Raw genomic sequence first — 26,012 nt, 5'->3', positions numbered from 1 at the left:
TTTTTTAAATTTCATATTATGTTAGGGAAATGTGGCTGGGGAATTTATGTATGACGAAGAGTGGTGTGGATCGATAGGTTCATCCTGCAATGGTGATCCCCAGCCCGACTTGGGTCTTCACTCTTCATTCTAGCTTGTGCGAAGATTTTGTTTTTATAGGCCTATTTGTTTAAAACAGCATCACACTCACTCCCACAGCCCCCACACACAACGCATGCGCATCACAGTATAGACATATGATATCCCTATTATCATTGATTAAATATTTTGAGCTCAAAATGTAGAAATATACACTTTGAGCTCATCTTATAATAATAGCTATAACAGGGCAAGGAAAGAACTAGGTCACTTTATTACTTGATTCATGTCGTATTTTATTCATAGGCTACATGTCGTATGTATACGGACGTTGAAACTTTAAAAGTAACAGTCCCCAACGAATTTAGATATGAGCTCTTTGATGTCCACTCCCCAATCAGGGAATTCCCTTTTAACAAAGGAGCACCTGCGTAGTACAAGGTACTGCGGCAAGGTTGCACTCGTTCTATTTGATGTGGCTTCATGTATTTATCAGGCAGCCTATTATAAACATATCTATTTCATTCAAATACAGGTATGTATTTAATATAAAAACAACATTTGAGGCTTTAGGTATTTTAGTCTCAGCTCAAACCAAAGTAAGAAAGTTTGAATTCTTATGTACTGTAAACGTTCGCCTAATGGCGCACATGGCTCCTTTGCCTTGGGGTAAATTTCATGTACAAAGAGAGAGCTACCTCCTCTAAAAATCACAACAAGAATTAAGGGTGTGTGCATGCCCTTATTTGCTGGTGGGAATTTTGTGGGAGGGCGCTTTAAGTTTGTGTCTAAAATACCAGTTATATCAAAGGGGCCCATAGCGCCATTAGGCGAACGTTCTACGGACTTCCATTGACAATACAACAATATTTGTGTTGTAAAGTAGGGTAAAAAGATCTAGGCCTCAAGAAAGGAAGAACAGGAATAAATAAAGAATAATTAAGGACATAAAGAAAGAATTTTGCCCTAATGAATTTTTAGAAAGAGCTGAAGCAAGAAACTGAGTTTCACAATACAATCCTTTTATAGTTCGAAATGTGTGCTGCCGACAGAGTATGCATCCCTTTGTGTGGTTCAGTTCATGGACCTAAAGACCCGGTTTAACAAGAATGTTAAAATTATGTTACGCCAATCAAACATTTTTTAGGCCTAATATACATTATATTATCATTGATTAAATATTTTGAGCTCAAAATGTAGAAATATACACTTTGAGCTCATCTTATAATAATAGCTATAACAGGGCAAGGAAAGAACTAGGTCACTTTATTATTACTTGATTCATGTCGTATTTTATTCATAGGCTACATGTCGTATGTATACGGACGTTGAAACTTTAAAAAGTAACAGTCCCCAACGAATTTAGATATGAGCTCTTTGATGTCCACTCCCCAATCAGGGAATTCCTTTTAACAAAGGAGCACCTGCGTAGTACAAGGTACTGCGGCAAGGTTGCACTCGTTCTACTTGATGTGGCTTCATGTATTTATCATGCAGCCTATTATAAATATATCTATTTCATTCAAATACAGGTATGTATTTAATATAAAAACAACATTTGAGGCTTTAGGTATTTTAGTCTCAGCTCAAACCAAAGTAAGAAAGTTTGAATTCTTATGTACCGTAAACGTTCGCCTAATGGCGCACATGGCTCCTTTGCCTTGGGGTAAATTTCATGTACAAAGAGAGAGCTACCTCCTCTAAAAATCACAACAAGAATTAAGGGTGTGTGCATGCCCTTATTTGCTGGTGGGAATTTTGTGGGAGGGCGCTTTAAGTTTGTGTCTAAAATACCAGTTATATCAAAGGGGCCCATAGCGCCATTAGGCGAACGTTCTACGGACTTCCATTGACAATACAACAATATTCGTGTTGTAAAGTAGGGTAAAAAGATCTAGGCCTCAAGAAAGAAAGAACAGGAATAAATAAAGAATAATTAAGGACATAAAGAAAGAATTATGCCCTAATGAATTTTTAGAAAGAGCTGAAGCAAGAAACTGAGTTTCACGATACAATCCTTTTATAGTTCGAAATGTGTGCTGCCGACAGAGTATGCGTCCCTTTGTGTGGTTCAGTTCATGGACCTAAAGACCCGGTTTAACAAGAATGTTAAAATTATGTTACGCCAATCAAACATTTTTTAGGCCTAATATAGAAACTAGTAGGCCTACATACCACATATTGTTATTGAAAACCTGTAAGGAGAACAGCAACCCTTTACAAAAGAGAAGCTTAATTTTAGTGGTTACCTAGGATACCAACACCAGTGGCGTGCGCAAAGGGGACAGGGGATGTGCCCCCTTTGTCAAAAAAGATCGGGAAATAATGCACCCAATCGGGGAAACTGGGGAATTAGTTATTAAATTTTAAAACAGTCAGAGAATCGAGACCCCTGAACCAGACTTTGAAAACCTGCGTACGTTACTGCCAGGCCCGTACGCAGGATTTTTTTTTTGGGGGTGCTGATTTTGAAAAAGTGGACTTTTTTTCCAAAGGGGGGCGATTTTGTGAAATGTGGACTTTCCCCCCAAATTTGGACCTTTTTTGACCAAAAAACCATAAAAAACCTGATTTTTTTGCTCGCTACGCTCGCAAATGCTTCAATTTTGGGACTTTTTGAATACTTTTGCAAATTTGGGAAGGTGCAGTCGCACCCCCGCACCCCCCCCCCCCTGCGTACGGGCCTGGTTACTGCCAAACACACGCCTTGGTGGTGGGCCTATATTAGCCTATACATGTAAAACATAGATGACTTGGAATAAATGCAGATAAAGCAAATATAAAGTAACCTTTACAACAATAAACACCTATACACGCCTAAAATAACTCTAAAAACCCTAACATGGAATTCAAGACTTTTTGGTAGTCAATTGAAAAATTCCAACTTATTTGTGTAATTTTAGATACCCTCTATAGAGGGCGATGGAATTCCAGATTTTTTTGGGTAAGTCAATTGAAAATTCCAACTTTTTTTTGATAATTTTTAAAAACCCTCTATACCCCTCCATGGAATTCCAGACTTTTTTGCTAGTCAATTGAAAAATTCCAACATTTTATTTGGGTATCTTTAGAAACCCTCTATAGAGGGCAATGGAATTCCAGATTTTTTTTGGTAAGTCAATTGAAAATTCCAACTTTTTTTTGACAATTTTTAAAAACCCTCTATACTCTCCATGGATTTCCAGATTTTACATGCACTAAACAGGGCCGGAAATCCAGGTTTCTTCCTCAAGTATGCTTTGGAATTCCAGACATTTTAGAAAAAAACCATTTTGCCCTCTATAGGGGGGGTGCATGTTTTATCTGGAATAGCCCATTGTACACTTGCATTTATAAATTCTTGCGTATAAAATCCTCATACGAAAATGGTGCTACTTTCTCCCAAGTATTAAACTCCTTGCGTCGTTCTCCAAACGCGTTTATAACTCCTTGCGCAGTTCTCCAAATACTAAACTCCTTGCGCCGTTCTCCAATACTAAACTCCTTGCGCAGTTCTCCAAATCTCTTTACTCCTTGCGCTGCTTTCTCCAAAATTGGTGCTATTTCCACCTTTCACACAATATCTTCAGGAAGCAGGACTGCGATGCAGTTGTCCCCACTTATATTGACAGCTGTGTTGCTCCTTTAACCAGACTTCAGCAAATCGGCAGAAGAATATATTTTCCTTTCTTGGAAGAAGTACGTTCTTTGACGTATTCTAGATCTTCTCCGACAACACTGGCAGGCAGTAGTGCATTGACTACTTAAATTAATTCTGGTTCGTAATTTCCTTTCTTTGAAGGAATTGGACTGTAAGCATATTAGCTAGCTAGCCCAGATCAACACTATAAACTGTGAATAATAATGTGTTTACATTCTCTTATATATCAAGCACTGGGAAATCCCAAGTATTAATAGCTGAATGTGATCTTGGGAATTCCCAAGCCTTAATTATAACATTAACCTTTCTCATTACATCACTTCCTTAGGAGCATTCCATGACATCACTTTCACTTTACAACCTCAGGGGACTTTCCAATTGTGCAACACACTGAAAAGGGAAATTCCCAGCTATCCATTTAATTTGCTGAGAGGGGAATCCCTAAAATGTCACCACTCATGTAATTTTGTAAACAAAGATAAATAATCAAATTAAATTACTCAGGGCACATCACAGACTCTATAGATTGAATACAATACCACTCTTTTCAAAGATATTAATCTTACAGGTGCAAGTGATCAGCATTTTTTTTTTGACATCTATCATGTCTTTGGTCGTGTTCACACGGTCGGACATAAGTCACTTATGACCGGTAATAAGTCACTTACGTCCGTGTGAACAAGACTGATGGTTCAATGCATAGGTCCCGCGTGAACGTTGTAGTACAGGACGATCTATTCAAAAATTGTATTCATCTATTGCTATGGTAGTCAATCGTGGTACATCATCGATCATTCAATAGGTCCCGCATGAACGTTGTAGTGCAGGACGATCTATTCAAAAATTGTATTCATCTATTGCTATGGTAGTCAATCGTGGTACATCATCGCTTCGACCGCGAATACCCTTTTCAAAAGTCGTGTTCATACGGTCGGGCATAAGTCACTATTACCGGTAATAAGTCACTTATTACCGGTAATACGTGTCCGATCGTGTAAACACGACTTATGGTTCAATACATAGGTGAACGTTGTAGTGCACGGCGGTCTATTCAAAAATTGTATTCATTTATTGCTATTGTAGTTAATCCTGTTACATCGATCATCACTTCGACCATGGAAGAAAGAGATAATCTCTTTCTTCCATGCTTCGACGGCGAATACCGCCCTTCCCAAAAGTCGTGTTCATACGTCGGATATAAGTCAGTTAAGTCACTGTTGCCGGCAATAAGTCACTTATTACCGGTAATATGTCACTTTAGATACTAAGGTGCGAGTGATCAGCATGAAATGAACATTCTTATTACGATCCAGGTCTTTCTCCCTTTTCTTTGACATCTATGGTTAAATACAAAACGTACTACCCCCATTCCAGAAAAATACAGCACTAAATTTTTTGGATTAAAAAATATTATCCTTGAATAGATTCATCAGGTTTGTTCAGTAAATAAACATTTTGGATTTTAGTTTGCCAAAACCAAGTGAATATTTTACTCACTCCAATATTTCGTCCTACACATCGGATGACTTCATCAGGTATGACTGATATGGTCATCTGATCCATTTTCCGGTGTTCCTTATTATAGTGCCCTCCTTACCATGCTTACTGTTGAGGGTGTTGGTGCCCCGTTTCCTTATTTCCATTGCTTCCCGAACTTCTCTAGATCTTTTGTCGTGCTCTCGCCTAAGGATCTTTGATTCTTCCAGTTTATAACATGGTTGGCCCTAGCAACATGATCTGATATAGCCGATTTTATCTGTTCCATTTTTGATGTTTTTCGTTCTGAGCGAGTGTACTTTTTCTCATTAGCTTTTTGCACTTCTGCTTGATGTTCAGCAAGTCTAGTTTCGTTTCGGCGACATAGGAAAGATCACAATTTTTGCAACCGATTTCATATGCACTTGCCGGTTTTTGCTTTTTCACGTTTGTCTTTTGGATGGACTAAGATTTGTCTGAGAGTGCGGTGCGGTTTCATTGCTGTGTCAACTTTGTGTTTCTTGACTATTCTTTGGATGCGCTCCGAAAGGCCGTTGACATACGGAATGACCATGCACCATGCCTTTGCTCTTATCCTCGGCAGTCTTGCTTTCAGCATTTTTGGTTTTATCATGCATTTGGTTTTCACTTCGTCCATGGCCCAATCTGGGTAGCCACATTTTTTCAAGGCTGCACACCCTCGCTCTTCTTCTTGGATTCTATCTTCCGTTTCTGTTACTATCGAATTCACACGGTCAAATGACGTTCTAAGCACTCTCATTTGTTGATGGAGAGGATGTTCTGATTTGAGGTTGAGGTACTGATCAGTGTGCGTACGTTTGTACACTAGGAATTTGATTGAATCGTCTGGTTTTCCGACTATGAGGGTATCTAGAAATGGGATTTTAATACCATTTTTTTTTTTTTTTTAAGATGAATTTTATGCTATCAGTTTTGTCGATCCTGATAAAGTCCTCCGATGTGTAGGACGAAATATTGGAGTGAGTAAAATATTCACTTGGTTTTGGCAAACTAAACTCAAAAATGTTTAAATATTATCCTGTTTTGCCAAATAGCTCCAAATGAAACATAGCTAAATCCTAATCCTTTAGTTAGTTCTAACTGGCAATGAAACTAGAATTTTAATGTTTGGTCAATTTTTGGAAATAAAGGCCAAAAAACATGCATTTTTAGGACGTTTTCATATCCTGTGACAATCAAGCCCAAAGACTTGAACAAAGACTAATTTCAAGTTTTCCATTTTTTTTTTCAAAACCAATTAGGCCTAGCAAATAACATATAACATTAAAATCATGAGCTAACTCATACCCTATATTCAAGATTTTGAATGACTACAATTGTAAGAAAACATTCAAAATTGCACGTTTTTGGACATTCTTTTACTTTCATTGATAAATGATTAGGATTTAGTTGGTTCAGAATGGTATTTAGAATATCAAATGAAAGTTCATACTAGCCCCTATGGGCATCAACAGAAGTGCAACGATGTTAGCCTTTCGTGCATACATGAACTTCATATCTAAACTCGTTTATTTGTATACTCCACGCAAGAAGCATATTAGGAAGGTTAGCATCGAGCTACTTTTTTCAAAATGGCATCTAAAATTATTAAATTAATGGACAATATATATAGAAAACAGACGCACTATAACACGATTCGTATGTTTCAAACCATGCTTAGGGTCTGAAATACGATTCATCACATTTGTAAGTTTTACACAATGATCCCCATAATAGCTAGAATGTTCATTATAGGAGTTAAATAGAGGATTACCATTTTTGAAACAAAACGATAGTAATTAAATCACACATTAGGCCGTATAAAATTAATATTTTGGTTCTCGTCCAGAGGATTTTCATGAATTGATGAGGGAGGGAGGTGTTGTTTTTTTTTGTTGTTTTTTCAATGTAAAATCAGCATTGTCTGTTATATAGTAGTTTTCGGTCTTTTCCTCGAGGAAACGATGAGGCACTTTTTTCTTCAAATGTGAGATTCTGAGGGCTAAACCCCCTAGAGTACCACAAAAAGACTTGGAAGTGGTCCTTGTTCTCTAATAAACTTATTTATATGTATGAAAAATTCATAAATCATTCCAAAGTCTAAAATAATTGAAAAATCTAAAAAATAAAAAATAAATCTGACAAATCCCAGAAATTGAGGAGGGAGGGGACGAGAACCAAAACATTAATTTTATACGGCCTTATGGCTTTAATTATGGCATATGTTATAACTACCAGCAATATTAACTTACCTCCATCTTTAGCTTCAACTTCAACAAACACGATAAAGCAGAAGTATAAGTAGATCCACAATAAAATACGATTGCATGATGAGATAGAATGCATTTTTAATAAAACTGTCTGGGTCACTCTCTGATCTCGAATACTTTTCAACGATTAAAAACCAAAATGTGTCAACTTCCAATGTGATGTTACATACATACATAGTCATGTAACAGAATTAAATGGTATAGCAAGACACTATTAATAGTTTTCTCGATGTCGATTATTTTGATAGTTCAAAACTTCTTTTAAATAGAAAAAGTTTGAGAAATTAGCAACGCTCAAAGGTACACGTCGTTTTATTACTTAAACTTCAGAAGTACGTGTTGAACTAAAACTGTCACTAAGCGAAGTGGTATCTGAAGTCGTCATGGTCGTATATGTTGGCACATTTAATTGGGGTATTCCAGTTGAAATCCTTACACCCCCTATGGAAGACATGACCTTCCACACACAGAGTGTGAATTTCAAATGGGGTTTAGTACCCCCAGTGGCTGACGCGATTTGAAATCTGCATCCCTTGTGTAGGATATTAAGGTCATGTCTTCCATAGGGGTGTATGGATTTTAACTGAAATAGCCCATAGATAAGGCAAGTTTACATTTCAACTTGGAATTCCCTATTCGCATTTATTACATTTATCTACATGGTCTGGTTGGGTTCATTTTGGAATTTCCAATTCAATGCCTATTGTTGCACTAAGAGCAACCAGGTATGAAATTCATTATACCTGATTATATTGTACCATCCCCCGGGTCATCACTCAAATGAAGGAATAACAAATCATAATAAACACATTCAGCCAAAATCACCTGATTATGCATATCAGATTCAGATTGAGATTCAAATTAAATTTCAATTCGTGGCCCGGAGGCCAAAATTAATTACATGAAATATTACAATAAATCGTCGCCCAGCAACCTTAAGTCATTTTAAGTCAAACTTGAAATCTGTTTTTGATATTTACAAGTAGAATTATGTTTATTCATTGATATGGTAACATTTGGTTGAATTTGATATGAATAATATTTATTATATTTAATTTTTTGTGTATACCTTTTTATTACATGCCTATGACATTGTGGTAGGGTGTGCGGGTGTGAGTGTGAGGTGAGAAATCAAGTGTAGTTTTTTTCCCTTCAGGTTTTGGTATATTGTATTTTTTTTTCTTTCATTTTGTGTATCTGTGTATTAAATCCTTCTTCTAAGTGTTTCAGGGGGCACAACATTTTACAGGCTTCTGCTTCCAGTTGTGTCTCCTCCATCTTGTTCTATCATGTTTTGTTATTTGTATGTTTTTTGATGGAAATAAATTTGATTGATTGGTTGACACCCGACCGGCTACTGCAAAATCCAACATGGCGTTACTCTCAACTTGAGACGAGACACACTGTAGCACCACCATTGCATTCTGGGTATGAAATTAAGGTATTTTGTCATAGCAAGAAGAGAGTAATATTTTTTCCATGCCATGATGCTCTGGATTGCCTGGCAAAGGACAAAGTTGAATATCTATTCACTGGGGCGTGTGGCAAGAAAAGGACAAAGTTGAATTTCTATTCACTGAAGTGCGTGGTACAAAGAGGACAAAGTTACGTTTTGCTATCATTTAAACAAGATCGTTCCTGCTTTCAAGCGCAATTTTGTTTACGTTATTTTTTATATTGTTTAGAGCAGACTATTAATAGAATGAATCACCCACTCAACATGTAAGTATGACTTGTGGTTTTCCTGGTTCGTGTACTTTATTCATATATTTTCATGGCTAAAAGATTGCCCAGATCAGAGTGCATTTTTTATATAAATAACGTTTAGTAATGAAAATATACAAAGGAAACCCGTTCGTACTTACCTGAAGAAATGCTTCTGTCCAAAAATATAAGTTTGGGAAATTTAACTGGATGGTACGACACTGAGACCATGCTACAGCATGTCATCCACCCAATCTCAACAGTACGTGATAAATGTTCAGCATGTTCCTTGAAATACCATTAATTCGCTGCAGACACACTTTACTATGGTGTACCATCGAAGCCAAAAAAACATCAAAAATTAAAAAAAAAATTATAAAAAAACATAAAAAAAAAATTACAAAAATATTTACAAAAAAAATGAATACGTAAGTGGAAGAAGGGCCCAAGTCAAATTTTTTACAAAAATGAGTTAGACCCAGCATTTTATTGCCAGTAGACTGTTCTTCGTTGTGTGTGAAAGAAGAGCCATGATCCACCTTCCACGTACACTTTAATCATAGGTTTCATGGAGGAATAGCCAAACTCCATGGAGTTGGGCCCTTCTTCCACAAATATTGGGTTAAATAGGAATTTTGTTCATCCATGAAATCTGCTTTTCATTATAATGCACTTTCTTGCTAACATATTACATGCTTCTACTTGTGCAATTAATGGATAATTTACCAATTTCTGTAGCTTTTTATAACACATCTGCTTACGGAATTGGCACTTGCAGTATATTATTGGAAGAAAGGCCCAACTCCAGCTCGTATTAAGACATGTACCGTTGCCATGGAAACATCATAATGATTACGATAGTATGTAATACTGTATGGTTATGTATTAAATGTCCCCTGAAGATGAAAACATTCTGTGTAAAATTTTTCCAAATAATTATTAAGTTTTTTCTTAATATCTTAAAAACAGTTTTGATGGAGTTGGGCCCTTCATACTCAGGTATTCAATTGAAATTATTTTCATTTTTCTTTTTTTTTTTTTTTTCTGGAAACAAATCAAACCTATATACTACTCACTTATTGTGCTGAGTACATGTACGTGATATGAAATTTTAGTATTTGAAGAGTTTGTTTCTAAAAGGCGCTAAATCCAATAGCTGCCCTGTGTCACATTTTTTGGTATATTTTAACATTTTAAATTTTAAATGACATTAAACGATTGGAATTGATGTGTTTGAGTTCATCTTTTCGATGTTCTTCATCACATAGAGTCAGTGCTCTGTGAACCAGTGTATTGACAACACTGTTCTTGGCAGACATATGGTGACTAGAGTTAAAATGAAGATATTGATCAGTATGAGTGGGTTTCCGGTATATGGCGAAACTCAAGCTAGTGTCTGATCTCTGCACTTTGACATCAAGGAAAGGTATGCCACCCGCCTCCTCAATCTCCATTGTGAACTGGATACACTTGTGTTGATTGTTGAGATGACTTAGGAATTTGACCAGTTCGTCTTTGCCATGTCGCCAGACGACGAATGTGTCATCAACAAATCTGAACCAAGCAACGGGTTTCAAAGGATACGTATCTAGTGCTTTGGTTTCAAAGTGTTCCATGAAGATATTCGATGTTATTGGGGAGAGGGGTGAACCCATTGCCTGACCCTCTTTTTGCTCATATAATTTCCCTTGCCATTTGAAGTACGTAGATGTGAGGCATAACTTCATAAGTTCTACGATCTCATCGCTTGTCATGCGGGTTCTGTTTTTAAGTGTATCATCATCACGCAAGATATCTCCTATAATCTTACTAGCATCATCAATTGGTACATTAGTGAATAATGATACCACATCAAAACTGACCAATAAGTCACCTGGTTCTATGGGTATTTGCCCTGCCTTTTTAACAAAATGTTGCGAGTTCTTGATGTAGGAAGTGCCTTTCCCTGATAAGGGTGTCAATATATCCGCTAGGTGTTTCGCTAAATTGTAGCATGGTGAATTGATTGAGCCGACAATAGGTCTAAGTGGCATGTTTTCTTTGTGAATCTTCGGTAGACCATATATATACGTGGAGACACAGTATGCTTAGGTGTTAAATGTGATGCCTTTTTCTTATCAACCTTGTTCTGTTCCTTCAACTCAGAGATGGCCTTACCTATCTTGCGTTCAAGAGAGAGGGTGGGATTTTTCTTCATGACCTGATAAGTATCGCCTTCAGACAATAAGTTGTTCATTTTCTCTTGGTACTTATCTTTGTCCATAACAACGGTAGACCGCCCCTTGTCTGCTGGAAGGACAATTATGGAATCATCATTCTTGAGTGAATTCAACGCTTCTCTCTCTTCTCGAGATATATTTGGTTGAGGAACTTTGGCTTTCTTGAGAACCCTGAGAACATCACTTCGCACTAGGTTGGCTTCACCTTCACATAAGTCTTTTAAGCCATGTTCGGTCGCCGCTATTAACTCTTTGACCGGAATGCTCGTTGGAGTTGGTGAGAAATTCATGCCTTTGCTTAAGATAGCATTTTCAGATTCACTAAGTTCCCTACTACTTTCATTGCGGACTGTATTTTGAGGAAAGTCACTCTTATTTCGCCAATCCCGCCTTAGGATGTTGACCGGCAGGTTTTCTTGTTTTAGACGGGCAAATTTCTGAAGATGTTCTTGCTTAACACGTGAGTATGTTTTGTCGGCTGCTATCTTGGCCACACGTGATACAGTTTTAAAATCCATTTCATTCATATTATCTTTGAGCCAATTGTACGTTTGATTTATTTCATTGGATATACGTTGCATTTGCTGTCGATTTTCATTAATCGTGGCTCTGACAAGAGATAGACCAGCTTGTAGCATAATGCGTTTTGCTTTATTAGACTTGAGACCCGTTGTGGGCATTAGACCTTTAGGAACAATATCATTGTCTCTGCATCTTCGTAGGAAGAGCAATTGATTGTGCAGTGTAGCATTCTTGCATAGTAGTTTCTTATATTTCTTGGAATATTTCTTGCCGTCCTCCCCGTAGAGGTTAATCAAATTGTGGGATAGGCTTTTACGACGGGAATTCATAACAATTAGTAGGTTTTTAGCGGGTTCGCCGTCGGACAAGTTTAGAACTGTCAAGCTTTCGTCAGGAGTAGAATTGACTTCTTCAGGACAAAGTACCTAAGAATGAGACATGTAGACCGCCCCTTGTCTACTGATGACTCTGAAAAGAGCCGTTTGCTGAAGACTGCCCCTTGTCAACAGAAACTAGCAGATCTCGCCTATCTGCTGATTTTGTAAGTTTTGGTGGCTCTGAAAAGAGCCGTTCAATGAAGACTGCCCCTTGTCTACAGAGAACTAGCAGATCTCGCCTATCTGCTAATATAAAGGTTTTGGTGGCTCTGAAAAGAGCCGTTTGCTGAAGACTGCCCCTTGTCTACAGAAACAAGCAGATCTCGCCTATCTGCTGAATTTGTAAGTTTTGGTGGCTCTGAAAAGAGCCGTTTGCTGAAGACTGCCCCTTGTCAACAGAAACAAGCAGATCTCGCCTATCTGCTGATTTTGTAAGTTTTGGTGGCTCTGAAAAGATTGATGTGGTATCATTATTCACTAATGTACCAATTGATGATGCTAGTAAGATTATAGGAGATACCTTGCGTGATGATGATACACTTAAAAACAGAACACGCATGACAAGAGATGAGATCGTAGAACTTATGAAGTTATGCCTCACATCTACGTACTTCAAATGGCAAGGGAAATTCTATGAGCAAAAAGAGGGTCAGGCAATGGGTTCACCCCTCTCCCCAATAACATCGAATATCTTCATGGAACACTTTGAAACCCGTTGCTTGGTTCAGATTTGTTGATGACACATTCGTCGTCTGGCGACATGGCAAAGACGAACTGGTCAAATTCCTAAGTCATCTCAACAATCAACACAAGTGTATCCAGTTCACAATGGAGATTGAGGAGGCGGGTGGCATACCTTTCCTTGATGTCAAAGTGCAGAGATCAGACACTAGCTTGAGTTTCGCCATATACCGGAAACCCACTCATACTGATCAATATCTTCATTTTAACTCTAGTCACCATATGTCTGCCAAGAACAGTGTTGTCAATACACTGGTTCACAGAGCACTGACTCTATGTGATGAAGAACATCGAAAAGATGAACTCAAACACATTGAAAAAGCGTTGAACAAGAATGGCTATCCCTCAAACCTCATTCACAAGGCAATCAAGAAACAGACAGGAGAACGATCAGAAGAATTGGTGGACGATGAACACAAAGGCGTTACCTTCATGCCATATATCAAAGGTGTATCAGATAAAATCTGTCGGTTTCTAAACCGATCAGGGGTCAAAACATTCTACTCTAGGTCGGCCAAATTAAGAGACATCCTAAGCCACCCAAAAGATCCTCTGCCCAAGGATCGTGCACCATGTGTGTACTCTATACCTTGCAGTTGTGGTGAGCAATACATAGGCCAAACCAAACGACCACTAAAGGTCAGAATATCTGAACACCGAAGAGCCACAAGACAAAAGAAAGAAGAAGGCTCGGCATTAGCTGAACATGCTTGCAAAGAAGGCCATGAACCTCTGTGGGACGAAACAACAAAACTGGCACAAGTTTCTCACTTGGGGATGAGGTTGACCCGTGAAGCGTTGGAAATCAGAGTTAATGAAACTTCTACTATCAATAGAAATGACGGCAAAGACATCAGTCGTATGTGGCGCTCTCTATTTTCAAACAACCAATCACAGAGCCGCTAATCTTATCACATCGTATGTGGCGCTCTCTATTTTCAAACAACCAATCACAGAGCCGCTAATCTGTACCACGTCCGCAATTAAGTGATATAAACGCTCATCGTGCATACAATCAATCAATTGGTCCATGAGTGGCCAAACGGTTCCTGGTAGGCGAGATCTGCTAGTTTCTGTTGACAAGGGGCAGTCTTCAGCAAACGGCTCTTTTCAGAGTCATCAGTAGACAAGGGGCGGTCTACATGTCTCATTCTTAGGTACTTTGTCCTGAAGAAGTCAGAGCTACTCCTGAAGAAAGCTTGACAGTTCTAAACTTGTCCGACGGCGAACCCGCTAAAAACCTACTAATAATTATCTTCAAATGAATTTTACACAAAGCAACCTTTGTAGTAGTGTTTGTAGTAGCGCCTTTTGGAAACAAATTCTTCATTTAAAACTCTTGATTATAGTTCGCAATTCCAGATTACACGTAGGCCTACATCAAATTTTCGGTCACTATTTTGACGTTCGTCAAACGACTGGCAACCAAATGACCTTTAGGACACTTGGCCCCAAAACTTTGTCGTACATTCTTGGGAAATTGTATTGACCCATCACGGTCGAGTGATGGTTGATTGAATTCAATGTAGATAGACTCCTACAAACCCTTTTCAAACTATTTTGTTTCCTGGTCGAAGATCTTTACTTCTTCCTATGTCGATTACCCGACTTGGTGTCCCGAGGAGCCGTGATGTGAGACGTCGGACGAGGTGGAGCTGGGATAACGACAATACTCCATGGAAATCTGGATTTTAGTGATCATTCTCTTTTGGTAATCCGATTCCAAGCACCGGCCTTTTAAGTTTTAGCCCGACAAAGAATACAATAGATAGGTCCAGCAATATCTGCTTTTTCAGTCTTGGTTACAAACTTGGCATAAATTTATCGATAAGCCACTTCAAGTTTCCAGAAAAGACATTTTTCCAGGTCCTGCTGGAAAATCATCATTGCTTTATTCTTCCTAGACACTTCAGCAAAAGGATAATCAGCATTGCTTTCTCCTTGCTAGGCACCCTAAATGAGTGGAAAATCCCCGGGAAAATCAACATTACTTTCTTCTTGCCAGGCACTCCTGCGACCAGTGAATGGAAAATCAGCATTGCTTTCTTCTTGCTAGGCACTCCTGTGAATGGAAAATCAGCATTGCTTTCTTCTTGCTAGGCACTCCGGTGAATGGAAAATCAACATTGCTTTCTTCTTGCTAGGCACTCCTGTGAATGGAAAATCAGCATTGCTTTCTTCTTGCTAGGCACTCCTGTGAATGGAAAATCAGCATTGCTTTCTTCTTGCTAGGCACTCCTGTGAATGGAAAATCAGCATTGCTTTCTTCTTGCTAGGCACTCCTGTGAATGGAAAATCAGCATTGCTTTCTTCTTGCTAGGCACTCCGGTGAATGGAAAATCAACATTGCTTTTTTCTTTCTAGGCACTCCAGTGAATGGAAAATCAACATTGCTTTCTTCTTGCTAGGCACTCCTGTGAATGGAAAATCAGCATTGCTTTCTTCTTGCTAGGCACTCCTGTGAATGGAAAATCAGCATTGCTTTCTTCTTGCTAGGTACTCCAGTGAATGGAAAATCAACATTGCTTTCTTCTTGCTAGGCACCCCAGTGAATGGAAAATCAACATTGCTTTCTTCTTGCTAGGTACTCCAGTGAATGGAAAATCAACATTGCTTTCTTCTTTCTAGGCACCCCAGTGAATAGAAAATCAACATTGCTTTCTTCTTGCTAGGCACTCCAGTGAATGGAAAATCAACATTGCTTTCTTCTTTCTAGGCACCCCAGTGAATAGAAAATCAACATTGCTTTCTTCTTGCTAGGTACTCCAGTGAATGGAAAATCAACATTGCTTTCTTCTTTCTAGGCACCCCAGTGAATAGAAAATCAACATTGCTTTCTTCTTGCTAGGCACTCCAGTAAATGGAAAATCAACATTGCTTTCTTCTTTCTAGGCACCCCAGTGAATAGAAAATCAACATTGCTTTCTTCTTGCTAGGTACTCCAGTGAATGGAAAATCAGCATTGCTTTCTTCTTGCTAGGTACTCCAGTGGATGGAAAATCAACATTGCTTTCTTCTTGCTAGGTACTCAATTGAATAGAAATCAACGTTACTTTCTTCTTGCTAGGTACTCCAGTGAATGGAAAATCAACATTGCTTTCTTCTTGCTAGGTACTCCAGTGAATGGAAAATCAACATTGCTTTCTTCTTGCCAGGCACCCCAGTGAATAGAAATCAACGTTACTTTCTTCTTGCTAGGTACTCCAGTGGATGGAAAATCAACATTGCTTTCTTCTTGCTAGGTACTCAATTGAATAGAAATCAACGTTACTTTCTTCTTGCTAGGTACTCCAGTGAATGGAAAATCAACATTGATTTCTTCTTGCTAGGCACCCCGGTGGATGGAAAATCAACATTGCTTTCTTCTTGCTAGGTACTCCAGTGAATGGAAAATCAACATTGCTTTCTTCTTGCTAGGTACTCAATTGAATAGAAATCAACGTTACTTTCTTCTTGCTTGGTACTCCAGTGAATGGAAAATCAACATTGCTTTCTTCTTGCTAGGCACCCCAATGAATGGAAAATCAACATTGCTTTCTTCTTGCTAGGTACTCAATTGAATAGAAATCAACGTTACTTTCTTCTTGCTAGGTACTCCAGTGAATGGAAAATCAACATTGCTTTCTTCTTGCTAGGTACTCAATTGAATAGAAATCAACGTTACTTTCTTCTTGCTAGGTACTCCAGTGAATGGAAAATCAACATTACTTTCTTCTTGCTAGGTACTCCAGTGAATGGAAAATCAACATTGCTTTCTTCTTGCTAGGCACCCCGGTGGATGGAAAATCAACATTGCTTTCTTCTTGCTAGGTACTCTAGTGAATGGAAAATCAACATTGCTTTCTTCTTGCTAGGTACTCAATTGAATAGAAATCAACGTTACTTTCTTCTTGCTAGGTACTCCAGTGAATGGAAAATCAACATTGCTTTCTTCTTGCTAGGTACTCAATTGAATAGAAATCAACGTTACTTTCTTCTTGCTAGGTACTCCAGTGAATAGAAAATCAACATTGCTTTCTTCTTGCTAGGCACTCCAGTAAATGGAAAATCAACATTGCTTTCTTCTTTCTAGGCACCCCAGTGAATAGAAAATCAACATTGCTTTCTTCTTGCTAGGTACTCCAGTGAATGGAAAATCAGCATTGCTTTCTTCTTGCTAGGTACTCCAGTGGATGGAAAATCAACATTGCTTTCTTCTTGCTAGGTACTCAATTGAATAGAAATCAACGTTACTTTCTTCTTGCTAGGTACTCCAGTGAATGGAAAATCAACATTGCTTTCTTCTTGCTAGGTACTCCAGTGAATGGAAAATCAACATTGCTTTCTTCTTGCCAGGCACCCCAGTGAATAGAAATCAACGTTACTTTCTTCTTGCTAGGTACTCCAGTGGATGGAAAATCAACATTGCTTTCTTCTTGCTAGGTACTCAATTGAATAGAAATCAACGTTACTTTCTTCTTGCTAGGTACTCCAGTGAATGGAAAATCAACATTGATTTCTTCTTGCTAGGCACCCCGGTGGATGGAAAATCAACATTGCTTTCTTCTTGCTAGGTACTCCAGTGAATGGAAAATCAACATTGCTTTCTTCTTGCTAGGTACTCAATTGAATAGAAATCAACGTTACTTTCTTCTTGCTTGGTACTCCAGTGAATGGAAAATCAACATTGCTTTCTTCTTGCTAGGCACCCCAATGAATGGAAAATCAACATTGCTTTCTTCTTGCTAGGTACTCAATTGAATAGAAATCAACGTTACTTTCTTCTTGCTAGGTACTCCAGTGAATGGAAAATCAACATTGCTTTCTTCTTGCTAGGTACTCAATTGAATAGAAATCAACGTTACTTTCTTCTTGCTAGGTACTCCAGTGAATGGAAAATCAACATTACTTTCTTCTTGCTAGGTACTCCAGTGAATGGAAAATCAACATTGCTTTCTTCTTGCTAGGCACTCCGGTGGATGGAAAATCAACATTGCTTTCTTCTTGCTAGGTACTCTAGTGAATGGAAAATCAACATTGCTTTCTTCTTGCTAGGTACTCAATTGAATAGAAATCAACGTTACTTTCTTCTTGCTAGGTACTCCAGTGAATGGAAAATCAACATTGCTTTCTTCTTGCTAGGTACTCAATTGAATAGAAATCAACGTTACTTTCTTCTTGCTAGGTACTCCAGTGAATGGAAAATCAACATTACTTTCTTCTTGCTAGGTACTCCAGTGAATGGAAAATCAACATTGCTTTCTTCTTGCTAGGCACCCCGGTGGATGGAAAATCAACATTGCTTTCTTCTTGCTAGGTACTCCAGTGAATGGAAAATCAACATTGCTTTCTTCTTGCTAGGTACTCCAGTGAATGGAAAATCAACATTGCTTTCTTCTTGCTAGGTACTCCAGTGAATGGAAAATCAACATTGCTTTCTTCTTGCTAGGTACTCCAGTGAATGGAAAATCAACATTGCTTTCTTCTTGCCAGGCACCCCAGTGAATAGAAATCAACGTTACTTTCTTCTTGCTAGGTACTCCAGTGAATGGAAAATCAACATTGCTTTCTTCTTGCTAGGCACTCCAGTGAATGGAAAATCAACATTGCTTTCTTCTTGCTAGGTACTCAATTGAATAGAAATCAACGTTACTTTCTTCTTGCTAGGTACTCCAGTGAATGGAAAATCAACATTGCTTTCTTCTTGCTAGGCACCCCAGTGAATGGAAAATCAACATTGCTTTCTTCTTGCTAGCATGGAAGAAAGAGATGAGAAGGAACCACAACGACTTCGATCGGCCAAGTTTTAATCCGCTTATCTATTGACGCATGAAAAGAAAAGCTATCAATGGTACTTACTTTCATGTATGATCCATTTACCGCGGTCGATGCTTGTCGAAATCATTACTGGAAAAACTTTATAACAAACCCATCCACGAACAAACAAACGCTACCCAGAAGTAAGATTATGGAATTTCACCGATGCTCTGAACATGTATAGTAGCTTTGTTTTGGGATCTACAGTCAAACTGTTTTCTTGATCGTGTTGTGTAGAAAATATCCTATAAAACATCGAAAAGGTCATCAAAATCGGCCGTTTTTTTGCTGAGTTTCATCTTTAGCAAATAAGGTAAGATTTTGGTGACTTTTTCGATGGAAAATAGATGTAAAATGTTCTTAAATAATGCACAATGATCCGGTTAAGTCCGGTACCTGAAACCTGTTTAATTTAATAGTTTATATGTGTATAATCGTAACTAGCTAACTCGTTTCAGTGCCAAAGACTGCCAACTCTGAGAAAAAAGTCATTAAAGTTCGGGAAAATTGGGCAAAATGGAAGAAAAGATATAGGCCATCAATGACCGATGATCACGTCACCAGAGAAAATCCTTGGACGGAAGGTCATTAGTTCAAATCATGCTTCAGGCACGCTCCAGAAGACATGCAAATACATGGAATACAATACCAATCACCTATTTAACGCGGGGTATTGATCAAAGTAAATCCTCATGAATAACAATGTCAATTAAATGTCGGTAAAGGGAGTGGACAAAGTGAATGCGTTCGTTGTGATTCCTTCTTATCTCTTTCTTCCATGTTGCTAGGTACTCAATTGAATAGAAATCAACGTTACTTTCTTCTTGCTAGGTACTCCAGTGAATGGAAAATCAACATTGCTTTCTTCTTGCTAGGCACCCCAATGAATGGAAAATCAACATTGCTTTCTTCTTGCTAGGTACTCAATTGAATAGAAATCAACGTTACTTTCTTCTTGCTAGGTACTCCAGTGAATGGAAAATCAACATTGCTTTCTTCTTGCTAGGTACTCCAGTGAATGGAAAATCAGCATTGCTTTCTTCTTGCTAGGCACCGCAATGAATGGAAAATCAACATTGCTTTCTTCTTGCTAGGTACTCAATTGAATAGAAATCAACGTTACTTTCTTCTTGCTAGGTACTCCAGTGAATGGAAAATCAACATTGCTTTCTTCTTGCTAGGTACTCAATTGAATAGAAATCAACGTTACTTTCTTCTTGCTAGGTACTCCAGTGAATGGAAAATCAACATTACTTTCTTCTTGCTAGGTACTCCAGTGAATGGAAAATCAACATTGCTTTCTTCTTGCTAGGCACCCCGGTGGATGGAAAATCAACATTGCTTTCTTCTTGCTAGGTACTCCAGTGAATGGAAAATCAACATTGCTTTCTTCTTGCTAGGTACTCCAGTGAATGGAAAATCAACATTGCTTTCTTCTTGCTAGGTACTCCAGTGAATGGAAAATCAACATTGCTTTCTTCTTGCCAGGCACCCCAGTGAATAGAAAATCAACATTGCTTTCTTCTTGCTAGGCACCCCAGTGAATGGAAAATCAACATTGCTTTCTTCTTGCTAGGCACTCCAGTGAATGGAAAATCAACATTGCTTTCTTCTTGCTAGGCACTCCGGTGAATGGAAAATCAACATTACTTTCTTCTTGCTAGGTACTCCAGTGAATGGAAAATCAACATTGCTTTCTTCTGGCTAGGCACCCCGGTGGATGGAAAATCAACATTGCTTTCTTCTTGCTAGGTACTCCAGTGAATGGAAAATCAACATTGCTTTCTTCTTGCTAGGTACTCCAGTGAATGGAAAATCAACATTGCTTTCTTCTTGCTAGGCACTCCAGTGAATGGAAAATCAACATTGCTTTCTTCTTGTTAGGCACTCCAGTGAATGGAAAATCAACATTGCTTTCTTCTTGCTAGGCACTCCAGTGAATGGAAAATCAACATTGCTTTCTTCTTGCTAAGCACTCCAGTGAATGGAAAATCAACATTGCTTTCTTCTTGCTAGGCACCCCAGTGAAAGGAAAATCAATATTGTTTTCTTCTTGCCAGGCACTCCAGTGAATGGAAGATCAACATTGCCTATTTTGAAAGAAATCGGAGCATTTTAAAATTTTAACGCTGTATAATTGACTTGATTGGATACGATTTGTGTTACATATCCGTCCATAAGTCCTGCTGCATATTCAAAATTATATTCTTTTTAATCCTTGTGACAAAATGGATAAGCATTTTACAGTAATTCAAGCATTTTTTATTATTATTATAACGCCTGTGTTATGGACCCCCCCCGAGCTAGCACAAACTTTTTTTCTTCTGACAGCCATGGTGCTACTGCCAACAAATTTTATTTCAAAAACATAATAACAAAATACATGGCCTTTTTATATTATTTTTATAGAAAGAGAAAAACAATAATTAGACACAGATTAAATTTTCTTACATCTCACTCTCTTATATGCATAAACAGCAACACACACACCTACAATCCACCTAAATCAAAAAACACAAAAAAGTGATTTCTTACAAGACAGATAAATATCCATATACATGTGTGGTAAATCAAAAAAAATTAAAATAAAAAGAATATCTCAAAGATGTCAGTACCCAGCAAGACGAAAGGTAATGTAGATTTCCATTCACTGGAGTGCCTAGCAAGAAGAAAGCGATGTTGATTTCCCAATCACTAAAGGTGCCTAGCAAGCAAGCAATATTGCTTTTCCAATTTTCACTTGAAAGTGCGCGGTGTGTGCAAATGTGCTCAATATATTTGAATTACAATCATATGGCATCACCCTAATTGCTTATCGTGTACAACACAGTCCTAAAGTTTTACCACTCCCAGCCGAGATAACCAACGCACCCAATCTCCGTGACCCAAGTTAGGTCACCAAATCAATAAATTATTTATAACAATTTTCTTTACAAACTTAAATAGATTCAAGGAATTTTGAACTCATTCTTTGCAAACATATATGAATGATTTACATCACATTCATTTATCGTAAATCATAGCACGTGCATTATACCTACTAAGGGTTGTTAATACCCCCTATCAGATTTTTTTCTAGTTCACCAAAACGCCCACCTGTACCGCCTAACACCTAAAGCTAATTGTGGGGCCATCCTTTGCACGCATTGTAACAAGAGAGAAATGAGTAATCCTGGGTAAGTGCGGCCCATGGTTTAAGAGGGTAGGGTGTATTGCTAGGTACTCCAGTGAATGGAAAATCAACATTGCTTTCTTCTTGCTAGGTACTCCAGTGAATGGAAAATCAACATTGCTTTCTTCTTGCTAGGTACTCCAGTGAATGGAAAATCAACATTGCTTTCTTCTTGCTAGGTACTCCAGTGAATGGAAAATCAACATTGCTTTCTTCTTGCCAGGCACCCCAGTGAATAGAAATCAACGTTACTTTCTTCTTGCTAGGTACTCCAGTGAATGGAAAATCAACATTGCTTTCTTCTTGCTAGGCACTCCAGTGAATGGAAAATCAACATTGCTTTCTTCTTGCTAGGTACTCAATTGAATAGAAATCAACGTTACTTTCTTCTTGCTAGGTACTCCAGTGAATGGAAAATCAACATTGCTTTCTTCTTGCTAGGCACCCCAGTGAATGGAAAATCAACATTGCTTTCTTCTTGCTAGCATGGAAGAAAGAGATGAGAAGGAACCACAACGACTTCGATCGGCCAAGTTTTAATCCGCTTATCTATTGACGCATGAAAAGAAAAGCTATCAATGGTACTTACTTTCATGTATGATCCATTTACCGCGGTCGATGCTTGTCGAAATCATTACTGGAAAAACTTTATAACAAACCCATCCACGAACAAACAAACGCTACCCAGAAGTAAGATTATGGAATTTCACCGATGCTCTGAACATGTATAGTAGCTTTGTTTTGGGATCTACAGTCAAACTGTTTTCTTGATCGTGTTGTGTAGAAAATATCCTATAAAACATCGAAAAGGTCATCAAAATCGGCCGTTTTTTTGCTGAGTTTCATCTTTAGCAAATAAGGTAAGATTTTGGTGACTTTTTCGATGGAAAATAGATGTAAAATGTTCTTAAATAATGCACAATGATCCGGTTAAGTCCGGTACCTGAAACCTGTTTAATTTAATAGTTTATATGTGTATAATCGTAACTAGCTAACTCGTTTCAGTGCCAAAGACTGCCAACTCTGAGAAAAAAGTCATTAAAGTTCGGGAAAATTGGGCAAAATGGAAGAAAAAGATATAGGCCATCAATGACCGATGATCACGTCACCAGAGAAAATCCTTGGACGGAAGGTCATTAGTTCAAATCATGCTTCAGGCACGCTCCAGAAGACATGCAAATACATGGAATACAATACCAATCACCTATTTAACGCGGGGTATTGATCAAAGTAAATCCTCATGAATAACAATGTCAATTAAATGTCGGTAAAGGGAGTGGACAAAGTGAATGCGTTCGTTGTGATTCCTTCTTATCTCTTTCTTCCATGTTGCTAGGTACTCAATTGAATAGAAATCAACGTTACTTTCTTCTTGCTAGGTACTCCAGTGAATGGAAAATCAACATTGCTTTCTTCTTGCTAGGCACCCCAATGAATGGAAAATCAACATTGCTTTCTTCTTGCTAGGTACTCAATTGAATAGAAATCAACGTTACTTTCTTCTTGCTAGGTACTCCAGTGAATGGAAAATCAACATTGCTTTCTTCTTGCTAGGTACTCCAGTGAATGGAAAATCAGCATTGCTTTCTTCTTGCTAGGCACCGCAATGAATGGAAAATCAACATTGCTTTCTTCTTGCTAGGTACTCAATTGAATAGAAATCAACGTTACTTTCTTCTTGCTAGGTACTCCAGTGAATGGAAAATCAACATTGCTTTCTTCTTGCTAGGTACTCAATTGAATAGAAATCAACGTTACTTTCTTCTTGCTAGGTACTCCAGTGAATGGAAAATCAACATTACTTTCTTCTTGCTAGGTACTCCAGTGAATGGAAAATCAACATTGCTTTCTTCTTGCTAGGCACCCCGGTGGATGGAAAATCAACATTGCTTTCTTCTTGCTAGGTACTCCAGTGAATGGAAAATCAACATTGCTTTCTTCTTGCTAGGTACTCCAGTGAATGGAAAATCAACATTGCTTTCTTCTTGCTAGGTACTCCAGTGAATGGAAAATCAACATTGCTTTCTTCTTGCCAGGCACCCCAGTGAATAGAAAATCAACATTGCTTTCTTCTTGCTAGGCACCCCAGTGAATGGAAAATCAACATTGCTTTCTTCTTGCTAGGCACTCCAGTGAATGGAAAATCAACATTGCTTTCTTCTTGCTAGGCACTCCGGTGAATGGAAAATCAACATTACTTTCTTCTTGCTAGGTACTCCAGTGAATGGAAAATCAACATTGCTTTCTTCTGGCTAGGCACCCCGGTGGATGGAAAATCAACATTGCTTTCTTCTTGCTAGGTACTCCAGTGAATGGAAAATCAACATTGCTTTCTTCTTGCTAGGCACCCCAGTGAAAGGAAAATCAATATTGTTTTCTTCTTGCCAGGCACTCCAGTGAATGGAAGATCAACATTGCCTATTTTGAAAGAAATCGGAGCATTTTAAAATTTTAACGCTGTATAATTGACTTGATTGGATACGATTTGTGTTACATATCCGTCCATAAGTCCTGCTGCATATTCAAAATTATATTCTTTTTAATCCTTGTGACAAAATGGATAAGCATTTTACAGTAATTCAAGCATTTTTTATTATTATTATAACGCCTGTGTTATGGACCCCCCCCCGAGCTAGCACAAACTTTTTTTCTTCTGACAGCCATGGTGCTACTGCCAACAAATTTTATTTCAAAAACATAATAACAAAATACATGGCCTTTTTATATTATTTTTATAGAAAGAGAAAAACAATAATTAGACACAGATTAAATTTTCTTACATCTCACTCTCTTATATGCATAAACAGCAACACACACACCTACAATCAAACCTAAATAAAAAAACACAAAAAAGTGATTTCTTACAAGACAGATAAATATCCATATACATGTGTGGTAAATCAAAAAAATTTAAAATAAAAAGAATATCTCAAAGATGTCAGTACCCAGCAAGACGAAAGGTAATGTAGATTTCCATTCACTGGAGTGCCTAGCAAGAAGAAAGCGATGTTGATTTCCCAATCACTAAAGGTGCCTAGCAAGCAAGCAATATTGCTTTTCCAATTTTCACTTGAAAGTGCGCGGTGTGTGCAAATGTGCTCAATATATTTGAATTACAATCATATGGCATCACCCTAATTGCTTATCGTGTACAACACAGTCCTAAAGTTTTACCACTCCCAGCCGAGATAACCAACGCACCCAATCTCCGTGACCCAAGTTAGGTCACCAAATCAATAAATTATTTATAACAATTTTCTTTACAAACTTAAATAGATTCAAGGAATTTTGAACTCATTCTTTGCAAACATATATGAATGATTTACATCACATTCATTTATCGTAAATCATAGCACGTGCATTATACCTACTAAGGGTTGTTAATACCCCCTATCAGATTTTTTTCTAGTTCACCAAAACGCCCACCTGTACCGCCTAACACCTAAAGCTAATTGTGGGGCCATCCTTTGCACGCATTGTAACAAGAGAGAAATGAGTAATCCTGGGTAAGTGCGGCCCATGGTTTAAGAGGGTAGGGTGTATTGATGCAACCCAAATTTATTTTTTGTTTTTCTTTTTTGCTCTTCTATATTCTATGGAAAATCAACATTATTTTCTTCTTACCAAGTACTCCTATGAATAGAAGATCAACATTGCCATTTTGAAAGAAATCGACGTCTTATATATCTGTAAACATAAGTCGTACATAGTCGAAATTATTAAATTGCAAAGAAATCATTTTTCTAGTCAATGGAATGCCTAGCAAGAAGAAAGTTATATTGATTATCTATTCACTGGAATGCCTGACAAGAAGCAATGTTGCTTTTCCATTCACTTGAATATACGCTGGCGAAGTTACGTAATTAATCGGATTAATTACCATAGCAATAGGTGAAAACAATTTTGAACATATCGCGCTGCACTACAAGCAGGTTACACTCATCACCTGTGTATGTCTGCAATCATAGATTGAATACAATACTGGTTTTTTGCAAA

The 26,012-nt window shown here is 37.9% G+C and overlaps 1 protein-coding gene and 1 long non-coding RNA gene across 2 annotated transcripts in view; one reads left to right on the top strand and one right to left on the bottom strand.

Annotated features, from left to right (window-relative positions):
* Positions 1 to 7,561, bottom strand: part of LOC140164123 (uncharacterized) — a 48,000-nt gene extending 40,439 nt beyond the window's left edge. Inside the window, exon 1 of the mRNA XM_072187368.1 lies at positions 7,468 to 7,561. Within this exon, the coding sequence (XP_072043469.1) occupies positions 7,468 to 7,561 (94 nt within the window). The remainder of the gene's footprint in view (positions 1 to 7,467) is intronic.
* The window catches only part of LOC140164625 (uncharacterized), a 288,651-nt gene that overhangs the window by 186,633 nt on the left and 76,006 nt on the right, over positions 1 to 26,012 (top strand). The window lies entirely within an intron of this gene.

Source organism: Amphiura filiformis, chromosome 11 (genome assembly GCF_039555335.1).
Source record: "Amphiura filiformis chromosome 11, Afil_fr2py, whole genome shotgun sequence".
Lineage (NCBI taxonomy): Eukaryota > Metazoa > Echinodermata > Ophiuroidea > Amphilepidida > Amphiuridae > Amphiura > Amphiura filiformis.
Note: the sequence above shows the minus strand (reverse complement) of the source record. Positions and strands in the feature narration are given on the sequence as shown.